At 36.2% G+C, this 19,680-nt stretch overlaps 1 protein-coding gene across 1 annotated transcript in view; it reads right to left on the minus strand.

Annotated features, from left to right (window-relative positions):
* Positions 1 to 19,680, minus strand: part of HMCN1 (hemicentin 1) — a 460,484-nt gene that overhangs the window by 17,984 nt on the left and 422,820 nt on the right. The window contains exons 100-104 of the mRNA XM_057725744.1: positions 19,059 to 19,193; positions 8,484 to 8,597; positions 7,827 to 7,952; positions 4,682 to 4,810; positions 2,379 to 2,729 (exon numbers count right to left, since the gene is read on the minus strand). Of these exons, the coding sequence (XP_057581727.1) occupies positions 2,379 to 2,729; positions 4,682 to 4,810; positions 7,827 to 7,952; positions 8,484 to 8,597; positions 19,059 to 19,193 (855 nt within the window). The remainder of the gene's footprint in view (positions 1 to 2,378; positions 2,730 to 4,681; positions 4,811 to 7,826; positions 7,953 to 8,483; positions 8,598 to 19,058; positions 19,194 to 19,680) is intronic.

Genomic DNA, 19,680 nt, shown 5'->3' on the forward strand with positions numbered 1-19,680 from the left:
GTCAACATCACACTTTCCAGAGTATGAATTTTAAAGTGGCCCCAAGTGTGATTTCTGTGTTCAGAAGCAATGTAACATTTATTTTTCCTATTAAGCTTTGGAATCAACTTTCTAAAAAGCTAAATTTTAGCCCAAGTCTTACAAAATTCCATGGTGTTAATCTGAATCTTTTATAAGCTGTCTATCCCAGATGGTTAATTAAAGGCATTTGGTGTTTACTGCAAGTTACTTGTTACATAATTCCAAAGCTGTCTGCAATCTTAGTGTAAATTTCTTTATTAGTACCAATGCCATAAAATACTCACCATATTTTAAGAAATATTTCTAAATGTCTAAGCCTATTAATAGCCCCCAAATAAAACTTAATTATCCAGTCATAGACTAGTTATAGAAGTTTACTTTAGATTCTCCAGGATTGGTCCTCACTCTGAAATAGTAGCTGCTTTGGAAAGGTAATTAATATAAACATATTAGTGTAATATAAACACAAAGACACAGAAAACATTCATAAGACTCTACTATGATGAAACTACAGGGCATAGATTGTGATAAAGAAATGGAGAATTGGTTATTAATCGGGACTCTTTCTTCAAATGACTTGGACCTTCAGATGATTTAGAAGAAATCAACTAGATGGTATATAGTGGGGGAGGTACTGTTTCACTCACTTATCAGAGCATAAACAAGGATTTTTGGTGCAGAAGAGTAAAGGTAGAAGAGAAGAGTTGTCTAAGAGGAAGGCAGAGAGTGGGATGTTAATAGGATATGAAAACCCTTCAGTGGGAATGACTGTTTGGAACACATGTTGAAAGACAAAATGTCAGATGTTAATTCTGTCAATAAAATAGTGAAAAGTTTCACTAACAAAGAGGTCAGAATTGTGGGCATGAAAAATTACCAACATTACCAATGGGAAAAAACCAGTAAGAATGATTTGGAGCAGGCTGGGAGTGAAGTCTGATATTATCCCAAGGACAGTGGAACCCACGGGTTTAGTAATTAAGTAGTGTTTGACCATATGGGACAAAATATTGAAGAGTTGTTAATGCATGAATGTTTCAAGTTCAAGGAGTGAAAGAAACTAGCACTGTCCACAGTTCTAGGAAGCTAATCAAAGGGAGAAGATTCCATGTGCATCATATTTTGCTTCAGGTATTTCTAGACATCTAGACAGAAAAGTTCTGGGAACATCTGGGCCTAAAGAATAAAGGTTAAAGTGTAAGGATCCAGAGGGTTTGAAAGTCCAGCTGAGTGGAGGTGATGTGAGAGGCTGAGTCCACCTAACAGTGACTAAGGAAGCATGCCTAAGAAGATAATGATGTAGGAACAGGGCTTGGAGAAGGGCAGAAAAAGAAATGACAAAAATTGAAGTTAGAAGATATTTTTTAAATATTTAAAAGAAATGTCTAACAGAGAGCATATTTGGGAGAGAATAAGCATAGCGTAGACTACTTTAGAAAAATGCAAGAACATGAGGCTGGCATAGGGCTCTTCAAATTTAAACAGACATTCTTTCTTGCTTCCCCTCTTGTCTCCCTTCTCCCATTCTTCCTTGCTTTCTGATTTCTTCTAACAAACCATGGGGCTAATTCGTGTTTGCTAATTCCCCTCAGTGCATAGCTCAGTGACATGCAAACTGTGGAAACTCACAGAAAATTGAATTAAATGAATTACAGATGGAATTGTTTGCAACTTAACTGAAGACAAGATCTCAATTATTAAGTTGGAAATTACACTTCACTTTTGCAAACAAATTAAGTTACAGATTCGTGAGTTTAGGTAAAGATATTGAAAGCTTGTATTTTAAAACAGTAGAAACAAGTTAGTTTCGTCCTGGCTCACACGATCTTTTCAGTGACTTACATATATACAAAATAATCGAACCGAGAAGTTCCATGGGGAGTGGGGAGCAACAGTCAGTGCAGTGTTGGTTGCATATGGAACAAGCAGTAGACACAGTAGCTGAGAGTTTCACTTTTAACAAACTGCTTTGGCATCTATCAGATAAAGCCATAATCTGATAGTATTATATTATGATGGCAATATGCATATTCTTTTTTTAAAAACCATATTCTGGATGCCACTGAATTTTATTTCTATAGAGCATTAAATTTATTAACACTTTCAGGGGTGATCAAAAAAGAAGCTTTCAGTATAAAACAATAAGTTATCAGAAGGAATACATGTAAATACATCATTTGATAAAATTGGTAATAGTTTTAGGTGCCAGAGTAAACGTCTTGAAACTTTGAGTCATCCCAGATTTGAGATGAGATGTAGTTCACTGTACCCAAACTCTCACAGGTGCTGTATATATGCTTAGACTCTGGTCTGTAAGTGAGCCCACAGAAAGGAAAGGGAATATGGCTGACATTTACCTACACATGTGCCATGGCTTGCCTCAGAGCCTTCAGGGCAAGTTTTCCTAATAGTCCTTCTAGTCCTGGAGAGAGATGTTCTGCTGTTTCTATACTCTGAGTAGGAGCTGTAGAGATGTGAGTACTGTCTGTAATGCTGTTGAGGTTGATAGTTGTTTCTCATGGGGGAGAACCGTGCAAGGTTATAGCTATTGTACTGAGTGCCATAATTTGGCAGCCTCTCCAATCCAGCGCAAGATTTCCCGTCCCCTAATAAATGTTGTCCTGGTGGACAGATACACTTGAAGCTGCCGGGGGTGTTGGAGCACTGATACGCACAAGGCTTAGGCACTTGCTCGCATTCATTAATGTCTGCTCGTGTGCCATAATACATAAAAAAGAGAAAAAAAAAAAAACACACACACACACATATACATACAGAAAACACAGGAATAAAGAATCAGTCTGTGAAACAACCTGAAGACATTATGTTACTCTCTAAAGCTGGGAATACAGCAATTTCTCAACTGTTGTGAACTTTTGAAAAAGCTTTCATTATTCAGCTATTGAATATCTAGAGAGTGTCTATGACTCTCCCTAAAGATTGCTTTACATGTGCAGTAAACTCATATAGGGTCGTAATGGAAAATGTGCTCTTGAATCCAGAAAAACTAGAGTTCAAAGCTAATACATAGATCACTTTTGTTGGTGGAGCAAAGAATGCAGTCAGATCTCTAGTTTGCATTTAATTACAATATTGATCACTAGTGCTTCTAATCTTTCGTGTAATTACAGGTTTCAGATGCAAGAATTTTGGCACAACTACAAATAGTTTTATTTTCCTTTGTCTCTTTTGAATCAATGATTATTAATGAATAATCACGTCAAGCACATTTTCCCAACACAAATTAAAAAGAAGGAAATGACAGAATCATTCTTCCTGAGATAAACTCAAAGTTAAAAAATTAAAGTTATTTTTCCTTCTATTCCTAGGTCAACACAGAGTATGTACTCCCAACTCTTCTTGTAAATTGAAAAAGTGAATAAAAACCAGAGGTCAAAACCCAATTCTTTAATTCATTACCACAGTGGCATGAAAGAAAACAACACGAATAAGTAGAATAAAAGTAGTAAATTTTGCTTTAAAAATTATTTCAGTAATCAAAAGTTAAAACTAACATTTTTAATGTCTTTAAGGCAATGACCCTACCTTCTTCATTAATTTATCCTCAGCCCAATTCCTGACGTTCAGCTTCAAGTCAAATTAATGAACAAATAAACACATTTCATTCTGCTAGGTCACTGTAATTACTGATCAAAACGTTAAATTATATATAAATTACAATAGCTAAATAGAAGACCAAAATGATATGTATTTCTGCTATTAAAAAGTATTTAAGAGAGTTCATAATAATGATACTACTTTAAACATTTGCTATACACAAAGTACTATGCTAGGGATTATATAAAGACAGATCTAAGTCTTTATGGAAGAATTTGCTATAAAGAATTAAATAGACAACCAAGGCATCCAATTTTAAAAGCATGGATTTAATAGCATGCAAGCCAGAAGCCAGTATGTAAAAGTTCACACAATTTTTTTTTTTTTTTGCTGCATGCAAGTGTAAATATGCTGAGGTGGAATATAATTTTATAGGTCAGTTTCTATAACTAATTTAAAAAATAATAAAGAATTAATACGTGTACATTTCAGACTGTAAATGTATTAATTTTTTAAAAAAGCACAGTTACCTTCTTATAGATATTTTCTATTGTCTTTACCTGCCTTACTTTACATTCAACTATAAGTAAGATAGAAACAGGCAATTGGGAGAATTAAATGAGATTCTTAGCACAGGGAATGGCATTTAGTATGCACTAAACATATGGTAGACAAAGTAATAATTATCAATTCACTTAAACTGTGTGTTCACATTTTAATACCTCATAACTAAACCTTCCTGGTACATACAGATATACTTCATAATCAAATAAAATGTATGTATGCAAACACTTATATCATGTGCATAGAGAGAATCAGTGAGATAATCTTCATAATTAAGTTGTCATGGCAATTACATCACCACCTCACTTTGATATGTATAGTAAGTACTCTGTAAGTCACATTGAAAGTCACTATAAATTGAATTCAATATGAAGTCTCTAAGAAGTAATTCAACTCATGTAATGACTTACTTAAACCAACTTACAAATCTAATTGTAGCAAGAAAGTATTTGAGGATAGAGTGGTCCTAATCAAGCTGGTAAGGCTGGGTAACTATATTCACAGCTTTGTTACTCAATAAGAGTTCCTGTTAACTTACCCATACAGGGTCTTCCAATTCCTTGAGACCGGTAACCTCTTGGACATATACAACGATAGCTGCCTCTCGTATTCTCACAAATTTGGTTATATCTGCACTGATGGGTCCCATCTTTACATTCATCAATATCTATAGACACAGAGGCAATAAAAAGTAATATTTCCTCTTTCATAACCTGAAGTCATTATGTTTAAAGTGAACATTTAAATTGTTTAGAACGTTGCATTTCTCACCACGTAGTTGAGACCTGGAGTCAGAAAACCTGGGTTCAAGTCCCAGTTCTGTCACTCATTAACTGGCTCCTTTTCCTCTTCTTGTTCCCTACTATGGAAAGAGGTTTGTTCTCAGGTTTTTCTTCCCTTCTCTCTATATCCCTCCTACTTTGGCCATCTTATTTATACTAGTGACTCTAGTGAGCTTGCTGATGTAGATTGAGAGCAATAGTACCACATTGGTTCTTGTCCACAGTCCCAAATTTCTAGCTGTTGACTGCTCATCTCCATTGCCATGTTTTACTAGTACTGCAAACTCAGCATGTCTCCAGTATCTTAACATTATTCCCTTATTTATAATAACAGCATTCTTTTATCCCAGGTCAACCAGGCTGCAAACATCAGAGTTACCTTTAGCTCATTTTCTGTTTCCAAGATTGGGTAATTCTACTTTCTTCAAACTTACCCATATATCCCCACTTTCCATTTCCACTTAGTTATAATTTTGCTGTTGCTTCTAAAACAGTCTTCTGATCTTTCAGCTTATCTCATTTCTAATTTTATACATAATTACAGTCAATATTCTTAAAAATAGTTACGCATAACTGCATACGATGCTATGGGTTGGCTACTATTCTTAGGAATTAAGAAAAATATTTACCTAAGTCTATATTGCTGAAAAGAGCTTTTGTAATCTGACAGTCCAACCCCCCAGTTTTTTTTAAGTATACTAAACCTCCATGTACCTCAAGTATCAACAAGTGGTCAATACTCCCTCATTTACATCCACACCCTCCCCTCACTCTTATATTATTTTGCAACGAATCCAAGACAGATTGTAACTTTATTAAGAAATATTTCAGCATGAAATCCTTTAAATGTCTCATTTTTATTGGAACCGTTTGTGCATTGCCTGTGGGAATGTAAATGGTACAACCTATGTGGAAAACGGTATGGAATTTAAATATAGAATTATAATGTTTTTCAGCAGTTCCAATTCCAGATATACATTCAAAACAGTTGAAAGCAGGGCCTTCCCTGGTGGTGCAGTGGTTAAGAATCTGCCTGCCAATGCAGGGGACATGGGTTCGAGCTGTGGTCCAGGAAGATCCCACATGCCTCGGAGCTACTAAGCCCATGCGCCACAACTACTGAGCCTGTGCTCTAGAGCCCCTGAGCCACAACTATTGAGTCCACATGCCACAACTACCGAAGCCCGTGTGCCCAGAGCCCAAGCTGTGCAACAAGAGAAGCCACCACAGTGAGAAGCCCATGCGTTGCAACAAGGAGTAGCGCCCACTCTCTGCAACTAGAGAAAGCCCTCATGCAGCAATGAAGACCCAACGCAGCCAATAAATAAATAAATAAATATTGTTAAAAAAAACAGTTGAAAGCAAAAACAAAAAACAAAAACAAAGAGTTGAAAGCAGGGCCTCAATTACTCAGGACTCAGATAGTTGCTCATGGATATTTATAGCAGCATTGTTCACAATATCCATAAAGGCAAAAAACAACCTAAATTTTCATCAACAGATAAATGGATAAACAAAATGTGGCAAATACATACAATGGAATATTCTTCAACCTTAAAAGGAATGGAATTCTATACAGGTTACAATATAGATGAACCTTGGAAACATTATGCTAAGTTAGCTAAGCCATACACAGAAGGACAAAAGTTGTATGATTCTATTTATATGAGATACCTAGAACAGGCAAGTTCATAGAGACATAAAGTAGAATACAGATTACCAGGGACTGGGGGAAGGGTGGGAGGGGGAGTTATTGTTTAACTGATACAGAGTTATTGTTTGGAATGATGAAAAGTTTCTGGAAATGGATAGTGCTGGTAGATGCAGAACATCGTGACTGTATCAGTAGTTAATACTATTAAACTGTACATTTAAAAATACAGTAAAATTTATATGTCTTGCAATAAAAAATGAAAGAAAAAAAACTCCCCCCCAAAAACAAAACAAACAACAAAAAAAATGAGAAATGTAAACTCAGATTTCTGTCTCAAGACTTGTTCAAGGTCAGCTGTCAGAAGGGAGGATGAATTTTAACATGTTTTCTCTAAGTGCAGCTCTTTCCCCCTCATACAGAGCTATTTTTCTTTTCTTTTTCTACCATCTCCACCTATTAACATTCCATTCAAGACTATATTTAAATGTGATCACTTCCATGACACCGCTGATAGTCATTCCTATTAGATATGATCATTCTTTCAAGTACTCTTGTACAATTTTATTTTTACCTCTTTTATGATATTTCATCCCACCTTCCATAAAATTTTTTTTTCTTTTGGTGAGGGCAGTGGAGTTGACTGATCTATCCCAGTTGATTGTAAGTACATAACAGCAAGAATGTTATCAGTTTCAGTTTTGTAAATTGTGCAGCTCATATTTCTGCTAACTATGGCAGACTGGTACAGAATAGGCACATAAAGAATAAACTGAGGGAGAAATATAATTTACTTTATTGCCTGGTCATTGATTTGACATTTAAAGAATATTTAGTTTTAAAATAATTACATTTTGAACTTTCAATAAATCTCTAAAAACGTAATTTTTTTAACCTTTCCAATGAAATTCTTTATATATATTCTTTATATATTCTTTATATATGCTAAATTTCCTATTAGAAATTATGTGAGGTAATATTGTATGTGGATATTAAACTACATAAACCAATTGTGTAATTGATGGGAGCTCAAAATGGTCTAAGTCTCCCTGGCTTTCATTTCCTGGGACAGCCATGACCCTGGGACCCCAGAGCTCAACTATACTAGAAGTTGGGAGTAAAAAACCTATAGAAAAAGATATTTCCTTGTTAGATTAAATTTATTCTAATCATTAGTTTCAGGAATGGGTGCCTTACTTGGCTTGTTGATGGTAAATGAATCTCAGTCACTGAAATAGCCAGACACTCACCAATGCAGGTTCCATTTTCTGCTTTGGTCATTCCGTTTGGACAAAGATCAATGCATTTATAGCCACCGCGGGTATTCTTGCAGTGCTGATCTGGTCTGCATACATTCTGTCTACATTCATTTACATCTTGATAAAAGAACAAAGGTAATGCAGATTGAGAAAGTGATTTCTTCCGTTTTTCCATAAAAATTATACCTTTGGATTATACCTTAGGACTTTAAGGATATTATAAACTAATGTGGATAATTATATATTCATGGTATAAGGTTACAGTGTTTAAATCAATCAAGATATATAACACACTTTATTTTAAAACATAATGATAAAAATAAAAAAATATAGCTGGTAGCCATACCAACTACTTCCTCCTCCTGGAAAAATAAATATTATATATTTATACATTATATATGACTCTATATATACATATATATTACGATTTTGTGAAAAAAATGGTAATATAGTAGGGGAAATGTTAAAAAATGGTTATGTAATTAGAAATGAAACCTGTAAAGTATAGCATTTGCTTCCATTTTGTTTTTGCATGGACCACATACATGATATTAGAATCCAGCCCAGGATATGGTACATGGATTAGATCAGACACCATTAAGAAGTTACAAAGACCTCACTGCTTTGAATTCATGGCCCTTTCCTTACCCACACATTTTCTGCCTTTGAGCTGATATCCAGGTTCACATCCACAGTGAAAACTTCCTATGGCATTGAAACAGCGGTGGTGACAGGGGCTGGATTCTTGACATTCATTAATATCTATTAAAGAAAACAAAACTTTCTTTATATGCTGTTAGAAAACTTGGGTTAATTTATCCTAAGTGTTAAATATTTTCGTGATCTTTGATCATTATCATGTCTAAGATCTTCCCTAAAAAGAATCCAATCCAATTGCTCTCATGGGATCTGCTAGATAATCGATAGAATTAACTGCTAGAGAGGGTTTCTCTCTTCAATACTACTCCAAGGTAGACGTTTGTTAGTGATTCAGAACTATGTTGATGCAACACGTCTCTAACTATTTTATTTACTATATGGCTCCCATTCCCGTTTCTAGGAACATTTAGCCCTGGAATGTTTCTGACAGACTGAAGTACTGAAGATAGAAAAATAATAATAATAAAAAAAAGTTAAGGTCTTCTGCGACAACTCTGTAATTTGACCTTTTTTCTCGATTTTTGCTGCAATTAGTCTGATGAAGGTCTCTATCACCTTGTGCTTGAATGACTGCAGCAACTTCAGCTTTTCTCCTCATCTCTAGTCACTGCCAAATTAATCTTCCTGGACACCATCTGGGTGCAGTGTAAAAAAACTGCAGGCATGAACTCCCCAAACTCCTGTGCACTTGCCTGTATTTTGTACCTTCTCCCCTTTCCTTCCTTCCATCCCAGAAAAAGGGAGACCATTTCTTCCATGTAAGAAGAGTTCCTCTATTTGAGTTTTTGATCTCTGCAGCCTGTCTCCTCCTTCCTCACCATGATGAGGACTGTGGTCCACTGATCATTCCCTCCTCTTGTATATTTTTAAAGCCCTTGCAGAGAAAACCATAATCCAAAAAGAAACATGTACCATAATGTTTATTGCAGCACTATTTACAATAGCCAGGACATGGAAGCAACCTAAATGCCCATCAACAGATGAATGGATAAAGAAGATGTGGCACATATTTACAATGGAGTATTACTCAGCTATAAAAAGGAAAGAGATGGAGCTATATGTAATGAGGTGGATAGACCTAGAGTCTGTCATACAGAGTGAAGTAAGCCAGAAAGAGAAAAACAAATACTGTATGCTAACTTATTTATAAGGAATCTAAAAAAAAAAAAAAAATGGTACTGATAAACCCAGTGACAAGACAAGAATAAGGATGCAGATGCAGAGAATGGACTGGAGGACATGAGGCTGGGGGGCTGAGGGGCAAAGGGGAAGCTGGGACGAAGTGAGAGAGTAACAGACATATTTACACTATCAACTGTAAAATAGATAGCTAGTGGGAAGTTGCTGTACAACAAAGGGAGATCAACTTGATGATGGGTGATGCCTTAGAGGCCTGGGATGGGGAGGGTGGGGGGGAGTTGCAGGAGGGAGGGAATATGGGGATATGTGTATAAATACAGCTGATTGGCTTTGGTGTACCTCAAAAACTGGTACAAGAGTGTAAAGCAATTATATTCCAGTAAAGAGCTTAAAAAAAAAAAAAGCCCTTGCTCCTTACTGTCATCTTTCCACAACCATGTAGAAATAATTGAATCTTTCCTGTCTCAACAAAATCCCTCTCTCAGGTCTATACTCACCTCAAGCTCCTGCCACTTCTCTACAGTTCTATTACAAACCCCCAAAAGAACCATCTCACCACATTTTAGGCTCTTCATATTCTAATCTTACATTCCCAAGTTCGAGATTTCCAATGTCTTATTTTGTTCATGTTTTCCATTTCAAATCTTCTAATTTAATCTTTCAAAACCTGTACATGTCATAAATGCACAAATGTCATAACATATTTTTTAAATTTAATTTTTATTTTATATTGGGCTACAGTTGATTTACAGTGTTAGTTTCAGGTGTAGAGCAAAGTGGTCCAGTTGCACATATATATATATCCATTCTTATTCAGATTCTATTCCCATATACAATATTACAGAGTACTGAGTAAAAATCCCTGTGCTATACAATAGCTGTTTATCGAGTACCTATTTTATATATATTAGTGTGTATATGCTAATCCCAAACTCCTAATTTATCCCTCCCCCCACCACCTTTCCCCTTTGTAACCATAAATTTGTTTTCAAAGTCTGTGAGTCTGTTTGTTCTATAAATAAGTTCATTTGTATTATCTTTTTAGATTTCACATATAAGTGATATATGGTATTTGTCTTTCTCTTTCTGACTTACTTCACTTAGTATGATAATCTCTAGGCCCATCCATGTTTCTGCAAATGGCATTATTTCATTCTTTTTTATGGCTGAGTAATATTCCATTGCATACATGTACCACATCTTCTTTATCCATTCCTCTATCAATGGACAGTTAGCCATTCCATGTTTTGGCTATTGTAAATAGTGCTACAATGAACATTGGGATGTATGTATCTTTTCAAAGTATGGTTTTCTCCAGATATATGTATGGTTTCTCCATACTGTTTTCCATAGTGGTTGTACCAATTTACTTTCTTACCAACAGTGTAGGAGGGTTCCCTTTTCTCCACATCCTCTCCAGCATTTATTATTTGTAGACATTTTAATGATGGCCATTCTGATTTGTGTGAGGTGATATACCGCACTGGAGTTTTTATTTGCATTATTCTAATAATTACTGATGTTTAATATTTTTTTCATGTGCTTTTTGGCCATCTGTATGTCTCCTTTGGAGAAATGTATATTTAGATCTTCTGCCCATTTTTTGATTAGGTTTTTTCAACAACCATATTGAGCTGCATAAGCTGTTTGTATATTTTGAAGATTAATCCCTTGTCATTCACTTTGTTTGCAAATATTCTCACTCATTCTGTGGGTTGTGTTTTTGTTTTGTTTATGATTTCCTTTGCTGTGCAAAACCTTTTAAGTTTAGTTAGGTCCCATTTATTTATTTTTGTTTTTATTTTCATTACTCTAGGAGGTGGATCCAAAGAGATACTGCTGTGATTTATGTCAAAGAGTGTTCTACCTATGTTTTCCTCTAAGAGTTTTATAGTATCCAGTTCTACATTTAGGTCTTTAATCCATTTTGGGTTCATATTTGTGTATGGTGTTAGAGAATGTTCTAAGTTCATTCTTTTACATGTAGCTGTCCAGTTTTTCCATCACCACTTATTGAAGAGACTGTCTTTTCTACATTGTATAGTCTTGCCTCCTTTGTCATAGATTAATTGACCATAGGTGCATGGGATTATTTCTGGGCATTCTATCCTGTTCCATTAACCTATATTTCTGTTTTTGTGCCAGTACTATACTGTTTGGGTTAGCTTTGTAGTATAGTTTGAAGTTAGGGAGGCTGATTCCTCCAGCTTTGTTTTTCTTTCTCAGGATTGCTTTGGCTATCAGGGACTTTTGTGTTCCCACACAAAATAAAAAAATTTTTGTTCTACTTCTGTGAAAAATGCCATTGGTAATTTCATAGGGATTGCGCTGAATCTGTAGATTATATTGGGTCCTATAGTCATTTGGACATTATTGATTTTTCAAATCCAAGAATATTGTGTATCTTTCCATCTGTTTGTGTCATCTTTGATTTCTTTCATCAGCATTTTATAGTTTTCAGAGTACAGGTCTTTTGCCTCCTTAGGTAGGCTTATTCCCAGATATTTTATTCTTTTTGATGTGATAGTAAATGAGATTGTTTCCTTAATTTCTTTCTGATCTTTCATTGTTAGTGTATAGCAGTGCAACAGATTTCTGTGTATTAATTTTGTATTCTACAACTTTACCAAATTCACCGATGAGCTCTAGTAGTTTTCTGGTAGCAAAATCTTTAGGATTTTGTATGTATAGTATCATGTAACCTGCAAATAGTAACAGTTTTACTTCTTCTTTTCCAATTTGAGTTCCTTTTATTTCTTTTTCTTTTCTGATAGCCATGGCTAGGACTTCTAAAATTATATTGAATAAAAGTGGCAAGAGTGGATATCCTTGTCTTATTCCTGATGTTAGAGGAAATGCTTTCAGCTTTTCACCATTGAGTATGATGTTACTTGTGGGTTTGTCATATATGGCCTTTATTATGTTGAGGTAGGTTCCCTCTGTTCCCCCTTTCTGGAGAGTTTTTATCATAAAGGGGTACTGAATTCTGTCAAAAGTTTTTTGCATCTTTTGAGATGATCATATGGCATTCTTCAATATGTTACTGTGGTGTATCATACTGAATGATTTGAGAATACTGATAAATCCTTGTATCCCTGGGATAAATCCCATTTGATCATGGTGTATGATCCTTATAATGTATTGTATTCAGTTTGCTAGTATTTTGTTGAGGATTTTTGTGTCTATGTACATCAGTGATATTGGCTTGTAATTTTTTATTTTGTGGTATCTTTATTTGGTTTTTGGTATGAAGGTGATGCGGGCCTCATGGAATGAGTTTGGGAGTGTTCCTTCCTCTGAAATTTTCTGAAACAGTTTCAGAAGGATAGGTGTTAACTCTTCCCTAAATGTTTAATAGAATTTGCTTATGAAGCCATCTAATCCTGGACTTTTGTTTGTTGGAAGTTTTTTAATCATAGTTTTAACTTCAGTACTTGTGATTGGTCTGTTCATATTTCCTATTTCTTCCTGATTTAGTGTTGGGAGATTGTACCTTCGTAAGAATTTGTCCATTTTTTCTAGGTTGTCCATTTTATTGGCATATAGTTGCTTGTAGTAGTCTCTTAGGATCCTTTGTATTTCAGTGATGTCCAACTGTAACTTCTTTTTAATTTCTAATTTTTTTGATTTGGGCCCTTCCCCCCCCATTTTTTTTCTTGATGAATCTGGCTAAATGTTTATTGACTTCTTTCCTTCTACTAACTTTGGCTTTTGTTTGTTCTTCTTTCTCTAGTTGCTTTATGTGTAAGGTTATGTTGTTCACTTGAGATTTTTCTTTTTTGTCTCCTGAGGTAACATTGTATTGCTATAAACTTCCCTCTTAAACTGCTTCTGCTGCATACCAAAGTTTTTGGATCATAATTTTCATTTTCATTTGTCTCTAGGTATTTTTTGATTTCCTCTTTGATTTGTTTGGTGATCCATTGGTTGTTTAGTAACATATTGTTTAGCCTCCATGTGTTTATGTTTTTGCAGTTTTTTTCTTGAGCTGATGTCTAATCTCATAGTGCTGTGGTTGTAAAAGATGCTCGATATAATTTCAATTTTCTTAAATTTACCCAGATTTGCTTTCTGGCCTAGCACATGATCTATCCTGGAGTATGTTCCATGTACACTTGAAAAGAATGTGTATTCTGCTGCTTTTGGATGGAATGCTCTATAAATATCAATTAAGTCCATCTGATCTAACGTGTCATTTAAGGGTTGTGTTTCCTTATTGATTGTCTGAATGATCTGTGCATTGCGGTGAATGGGGTGTTAGAGTCCCCCACTATTATTGTGTTACTGTTGATTTCTTCTTTTATGGCTGTTAGCATTTGTCTTATATATTGAGGTGTTCCTATGTTGGGTGCATATGTTTACAATTGTTATATCTTCTTCTTGTATTGATCCTTTGATCATTATGTAGTGTCCTTCTTTGTCTCTTGTAGTAGTCTTTTTTTTGAAGTCTATTTTGTTTGATATGAGCATTGCTACTCTAGCTTTCTTTTGATTTCCATTCACATGGAATATCTTTTTCCAACCTTTCACTTTCAGTCTGTATGTGTCCCTAGGTCTGAAGTGGGTCTCTTGCAGACAGCGTATATATGGGGTCTTGTTTTTTTATCCATTCAGCCAGACTATGTGTTTTGGTTGGACATTTAATCCATTTACAATTAAGGTAATTATTGATATGTATGTTCTTATTGCCATTTTGTTACTTGTTTTGGATTTGTTTTTGTAGGTCTTTTTCTTCATTTATCTTTTGCTCTCTTGTGATTTGATGACTATCTTAGAGTTGTATTTAGATTGCTTTTTCTTTTTTGTGTGTGAATCTATTGTAGATTTTTGGTTTGTGGTTACCATGAGGTTTTGATACAGCAATCTATATATGTGTGTGTGTATGTATGTGTATATATATATATATATATATATATATACACAATATTATTTTAAGTTGCTGGTCTCTTAATTTCAAGTGCATTTCCAATATCCTGCATTTGCATTCTCCTCTTCTCACAATTGCTGATTTCAATGTCATATTTGTGTACAGATGATTTCCTACCTTTATAGAATGTTTTCCTTTACTGATGAGCTTTCCCATTTGTAATTTTCCTGTTTCAACTTGTGGCCATTTCTTTTCTGCCTAAAGAAGTTCCTTTAGCATTTGTTGTAAAGCTGGTGTGGTAGTGCTAAATTCTTTTAACTTTTGCTTGTCTGTAAAGCTTTTGGTTTCTCTGTTGAATCTGAACAAGAGCCTTGCTGGATAGAGTATTCTTGGTTGTAGGTTTTTCCCTCTCATCACTAAATATATCATGCCACTCCCTTCTGGCCTGCAAAATTTCTGCTAAAAAATCAGCTGATAACACACAAGGTAATCCTCATACAGTTATTTGTTGCTTTTCCCTTGTTGCTTTTAATATTTTCTCTTTCTCTTTAATTTTTGTCAAGTTAATATGTGTCCTGATGTGTTCCTCCTTTGGTTTATCCTGTATGGGACTATGCACTTCATGGTTTTGAGTGAGTGCTTCCTTTCCCATGTTAGGGAAGTTTTCAGCTATTATTTCTTCAAATATTTTCTCAGGCCCTTTCTCTCTCTTCTCCTTCTGGGACCCCTTTAATGTGAATGTTGGTGCATTTAATGTTGTCCCAGAGGTCTCTTAAACTGTCCTCATTTCTTTTCATTCTTTATTTCTTTATTTTGTTCCACAGCAGTGATTTCCACTCATTTCTCTTCCAGCTCACTTATATGTTCTTCTGCCTCACTTATTCTGCTATTGATTCATTCCAGTGTATTTTTCATTTCAGTTATTGTATTGTTCAACTCTGTTCTTTAAATCTTCTAGCTCTTTGTTAAACATTTCTTGTATCTTCTCAGTCTGTGCCACCATTGTATTTCTGAGATCTTGGATAATCTCTACTCTCATCACTCTGCAGTCCTTTTCAGGCAGATTGCATATCTCTACTTCACTTAGTTGTTTTTCTGGGGTTTTATCTTGCTCCTTTGTGTGGAATATATTTCTCTTCCATCTCATTTTGCCTTTTTTTTTAAGCTCTTTATTGGAGTATAACTGCTTTACACTGTTGTGCCAGTTTATGCTGCACGATAAAATCAATCAGTTGTATTTATACATATATCCCCATAGCCCCTCTCTCCCATGACTCCTTCCCACCCTCCCTATCTCACCCCTCTGAATCATCACCCATCATCAAGTTGATCTCCCTGTGTTATGCAGCAGCTTCCCACTAGCTTATCTGTTTTACATTTGGTGGTGTATATGTGTCAATGCTACTCTCTCACTTCAGCCCAGCTTCCCCTTTGCTCCCCCCACCCCCACATCCTCAAGTCCCTTCTCTGCATCTGCATCTTTATTCTTGCCCTGCCACTGAGTTCATCAGTACCATTTTTTTTTAGATTCCATATACATGCATTAGCATATGATATTTGTTTTTCTCTTTCTGGCTTACTTCATTCTGTATGACAGACTCTAGGTCCATCCACCTCACTACAAATAACTCAATTTCATTCCTTTTTATGGCTAATATTCCATTGTATATATGTGCCACACATTCTTTATCCATTCATCTTTTGATGGGCATTTAGATTGCTTCCATGTCCTGGCTATTGTAAATAGTGTTACAATGAACATTGTGATACATGTATCTTTTTGCATTATAGTTTTTTCAGAGTATATGCCCAGTAGTGCGATTGCTGGATCATATGGTAGTTCTATTTTTAGTTTTTTTAAGGAACTTCCATACTGTTTTCCATAGTGGCTAACTTTTGGAGTTTGTGGTCTCCTTTTCTCAGGCTTCAGGATTGTAATTTGTCTTGCTTCTGGTGTCTGCTCCTTGGTGGGTGAGGTTGGTCCAGAGGCATATGCAGGCTTCCTAATGGGAGGGACTGGTGCCTGCCCACTGGTGGTGGAGCTGGCTCTTGTCCCTTTGTTGGGTAGGGCCATGTCAAGGGGTGTGTTTAAAGGCAGCTGTGGACTCAGGATGAGTTTAGACAGGCTTTCTACTGATTGGTGGGGCTGTGTTCCTGCCTCGCTGGTTGTTTGGCCCAGCACTGGAGCCTACAGGCTGTTAGGTGGGGCCAGTTCTTGCTGCCAAGTCTTCTGGGGGAGCTCACGTTGATGAATATTCCCTGGGGCCTTTGCCTCCAGTGTCCTTGCCCCCACAGTGACCTCCACCTCTCTGGAAGATCCTCCAAGACCTGCAGGTAGGTCTGCCTCAGGCTCCTATGGAATCAATACTTTGCCCTAGTCCCAGTTCCTGTGAAACCTTATGTGCACCCTGCAGGAATGGAATCTGTTTTCCTCAGTCCTGTGGAGCTCCTGCACTCAAGCCCCACTGGCCTTCATAGTCAAATGCTCTAGGGGCTCCACCTCCCAATGCCAGGTCCCCAGGCTGGGGAGCCTGATGTGGAGCTCAGAATTCTCATTCCTGTGGAAGAACCTCTATGATATAATCATTTTCCAGTTTGTGGGTCACCCACCTCATGGGTATGGGATTTGATTATATTGTGAAAGCAACCCTTTAGAAGCAACCACCCTGTTTTGGCTTCTTCTTTGTTTTTGGATGTAGAATATCTTTTTTGGTCAGTTCTAGACTTTTTTGTCGATGGTTGTTCATCAGTTAGTTGTAATTTTTGTGTTTTCATGAGAGGAGGTGAACTCGAGTCTTCTGCTCCACCATCTTGTCTCCTCTCTGATTCATGATCATATACTTTTAAAAGATTTTCTTAGTGCAGTTTCTTCTTCTTTCACTTGGTTTTTCTTCACTTTTCACCCACCTTGTTCACCAAAGCCAAGTTACATTAACAGTCTAGTATAAATAACATATCTCTTTTATGTATACCTATATCTCTCCCTAAATATATAAATCCATTCCCTTTTTCTTTGGTTATTGTTTGTTTTCCAGTTCTATAATCTACACAAGTTACACACACTCGCTTATATCTTAGTGTTCTCACTCAACAACACCTCATGGAAATTCCTCTAAAAGTCATTCCATTCTTTATAATGGCAGAATAGTGGTTCGTGGTATAGATATACAATAACTCATTCATTCTTTCTACTATTAAGAATTTAGTTTTGTATCCAAAACTAAAATCCTGATAGCAGGATTTCTTCCTCTGGGAAATCCTAATAGCTTTATTCATAATTGCTAAAATTTGTAAGTGCCAAGATGCCCTTTGGTAGAATGGATAAATAAACTGTGGTACATTCATACAATGGATTATTTTTTAACACTAAAAAGAAATGAGCTATCAACCCATGAAAAGACCTGGAGGAAACTTACATGTATATTACTAAGTGAAAAAAGCCAGTCTGAAAAGGCTACATACTGCATCATTCCAACGACATGACATTCCAGAAAAGGCAAAACTAGAGGGACACTAAAAAGATCAGTGGTTGCTGGAGATTGGGGGAGGAAGAGATGAGTAGGTGGAACACAGAAGATTTTTAGGGCAGAGAAACTACTCTGTATGATACTATAATGGAGGATACATAACATTGTTCATTTGTCTAAACCTATAGAATATACAACACCAAGAGTGAATTCCAATGTAAACCATGGACTTTGGGTGGTAATTAGGTATCAGTGTAGGTTTATCCTTGGTTAAAAAAAAAATGTACCACCCTGGTTCAGGATGTTGATAGTGGGGGAGGCTGTGCATGACTTGGGGCAGAGAGAATGTGGAAAATCTTTGTGTTCTACTCAAATATGCTATGAATCTAAAACTGTTCCAAAAAATAAGTTCTATTTTAAAAGTCCTGCAATAGGACTTCCTAGGTGGCGCAGTGGGTAAGAATCCGCCTGCCAATGCAGAGGACATGGGTTCGATCCCTTCCCCAGGAAGATACCACATACCACGGAGCAACTAAGCCCATGCGCCACAACTATTGAGCCTGTGCTCTAGAGCCTGTGAGCCACAACTATTGAGCTCATGTGCTGCAACTACTGAAGCCCACGCACCTAGAGCCCATGCTCTGCAACAAGAGAGGCCATCGCAATGAGAAGCCTGCGCACCACAATGAAGAGTAGCCCCCACTCGCCGCAACTAGAGAAAGCCTGTGTGCAGCAACGAAGACCAACACAGCCAATAAAAAAAAAAAAACTCTATTAAAAAAATAATAAAAAAATAAAAGTCCTGCAATAAATATTTGTAGTCTTACAAAATGGAGTTTTATGAAATAGATTCTATTAAGATCATGCTGTATGGTCTCCTCTCTCAAATATTACAGGCCAGTCTTATTCAAAACCACTGTGTTACAAGTACTTAAAATAGCCATGGAATATTACATTTAAGCTTTTTTTTTTTGAGCTTTTGACTAAGAAGCTCAATCTATTAAAGAGAGTTTACTCTAAATGATTTAACAGGCAGGGGTTTTAATTCTTAGTATAATGAAGATAAAGCAAGGGTCTCCATCTGTGTACCTTGACAACTCAGCCCATCACTGGTTCTTCGAAAGCCAATTCCACAGCGAACCACGCAACGATAGGATCCAATGGTATTGTCACAGTCCTGACCAGCATGGCAAGTGTGTCCACCCAAAGCACACTCATCAATATCTGCAACAAAGTGAGTCATTTCACTAAGGGGAACTGAAGAAAACCAACCTAAGAACCTGCTGTGAAATGGGATAAGAGAAGCAATGAATGACACTTAAAATACACAAGAGCAAAAATGTTGAATTTTGGGGGTGAGTCATTTCCGGTGGGCTAGGTAGCTGACAAGCTTATAGCAGGACATTGTGATATCTTCACAGACCAAGCTATCCATCAGACCGCTTATAAATTAGGTGGCTAAAAAAAGGTACTTCTCCTTTCTGACATCTCGGTTTTTTCATCTGTAATATGAGGATAATAATATTCATCTCTCAGCATGGCTTTGAAAATTAAAGAAATAATGTTTATGAGGTACTCAATCCATACTGAATATTCCATAGAAGTTACCCCTGTGGCCTCCTATGCCCCCGCTCTCTCTCTCTCTTTTGCATTTAGAAGGGGGCCTCCTTGGGCATAGAGGGAGAAATCCTTTCTTCTTTTCATAATTTTT

This window comes from Hippopotamus amphibius, chromosome 3 (assembly GCF_030028045.1).
Source record: "Hippopotamus amphibius kiboko isolate mHipAmp2 chromosome 3, mHipAmp2.hap2, whole genome shotgun sequence".
In the NCBI taxonomy this organism is placed as follows: Eukaryota; Metazoa; Chordata; class Mammalia; order Artiodactyla; family Hippopotamidae; genus Hippopotamus; species Hippopotamus amphibius.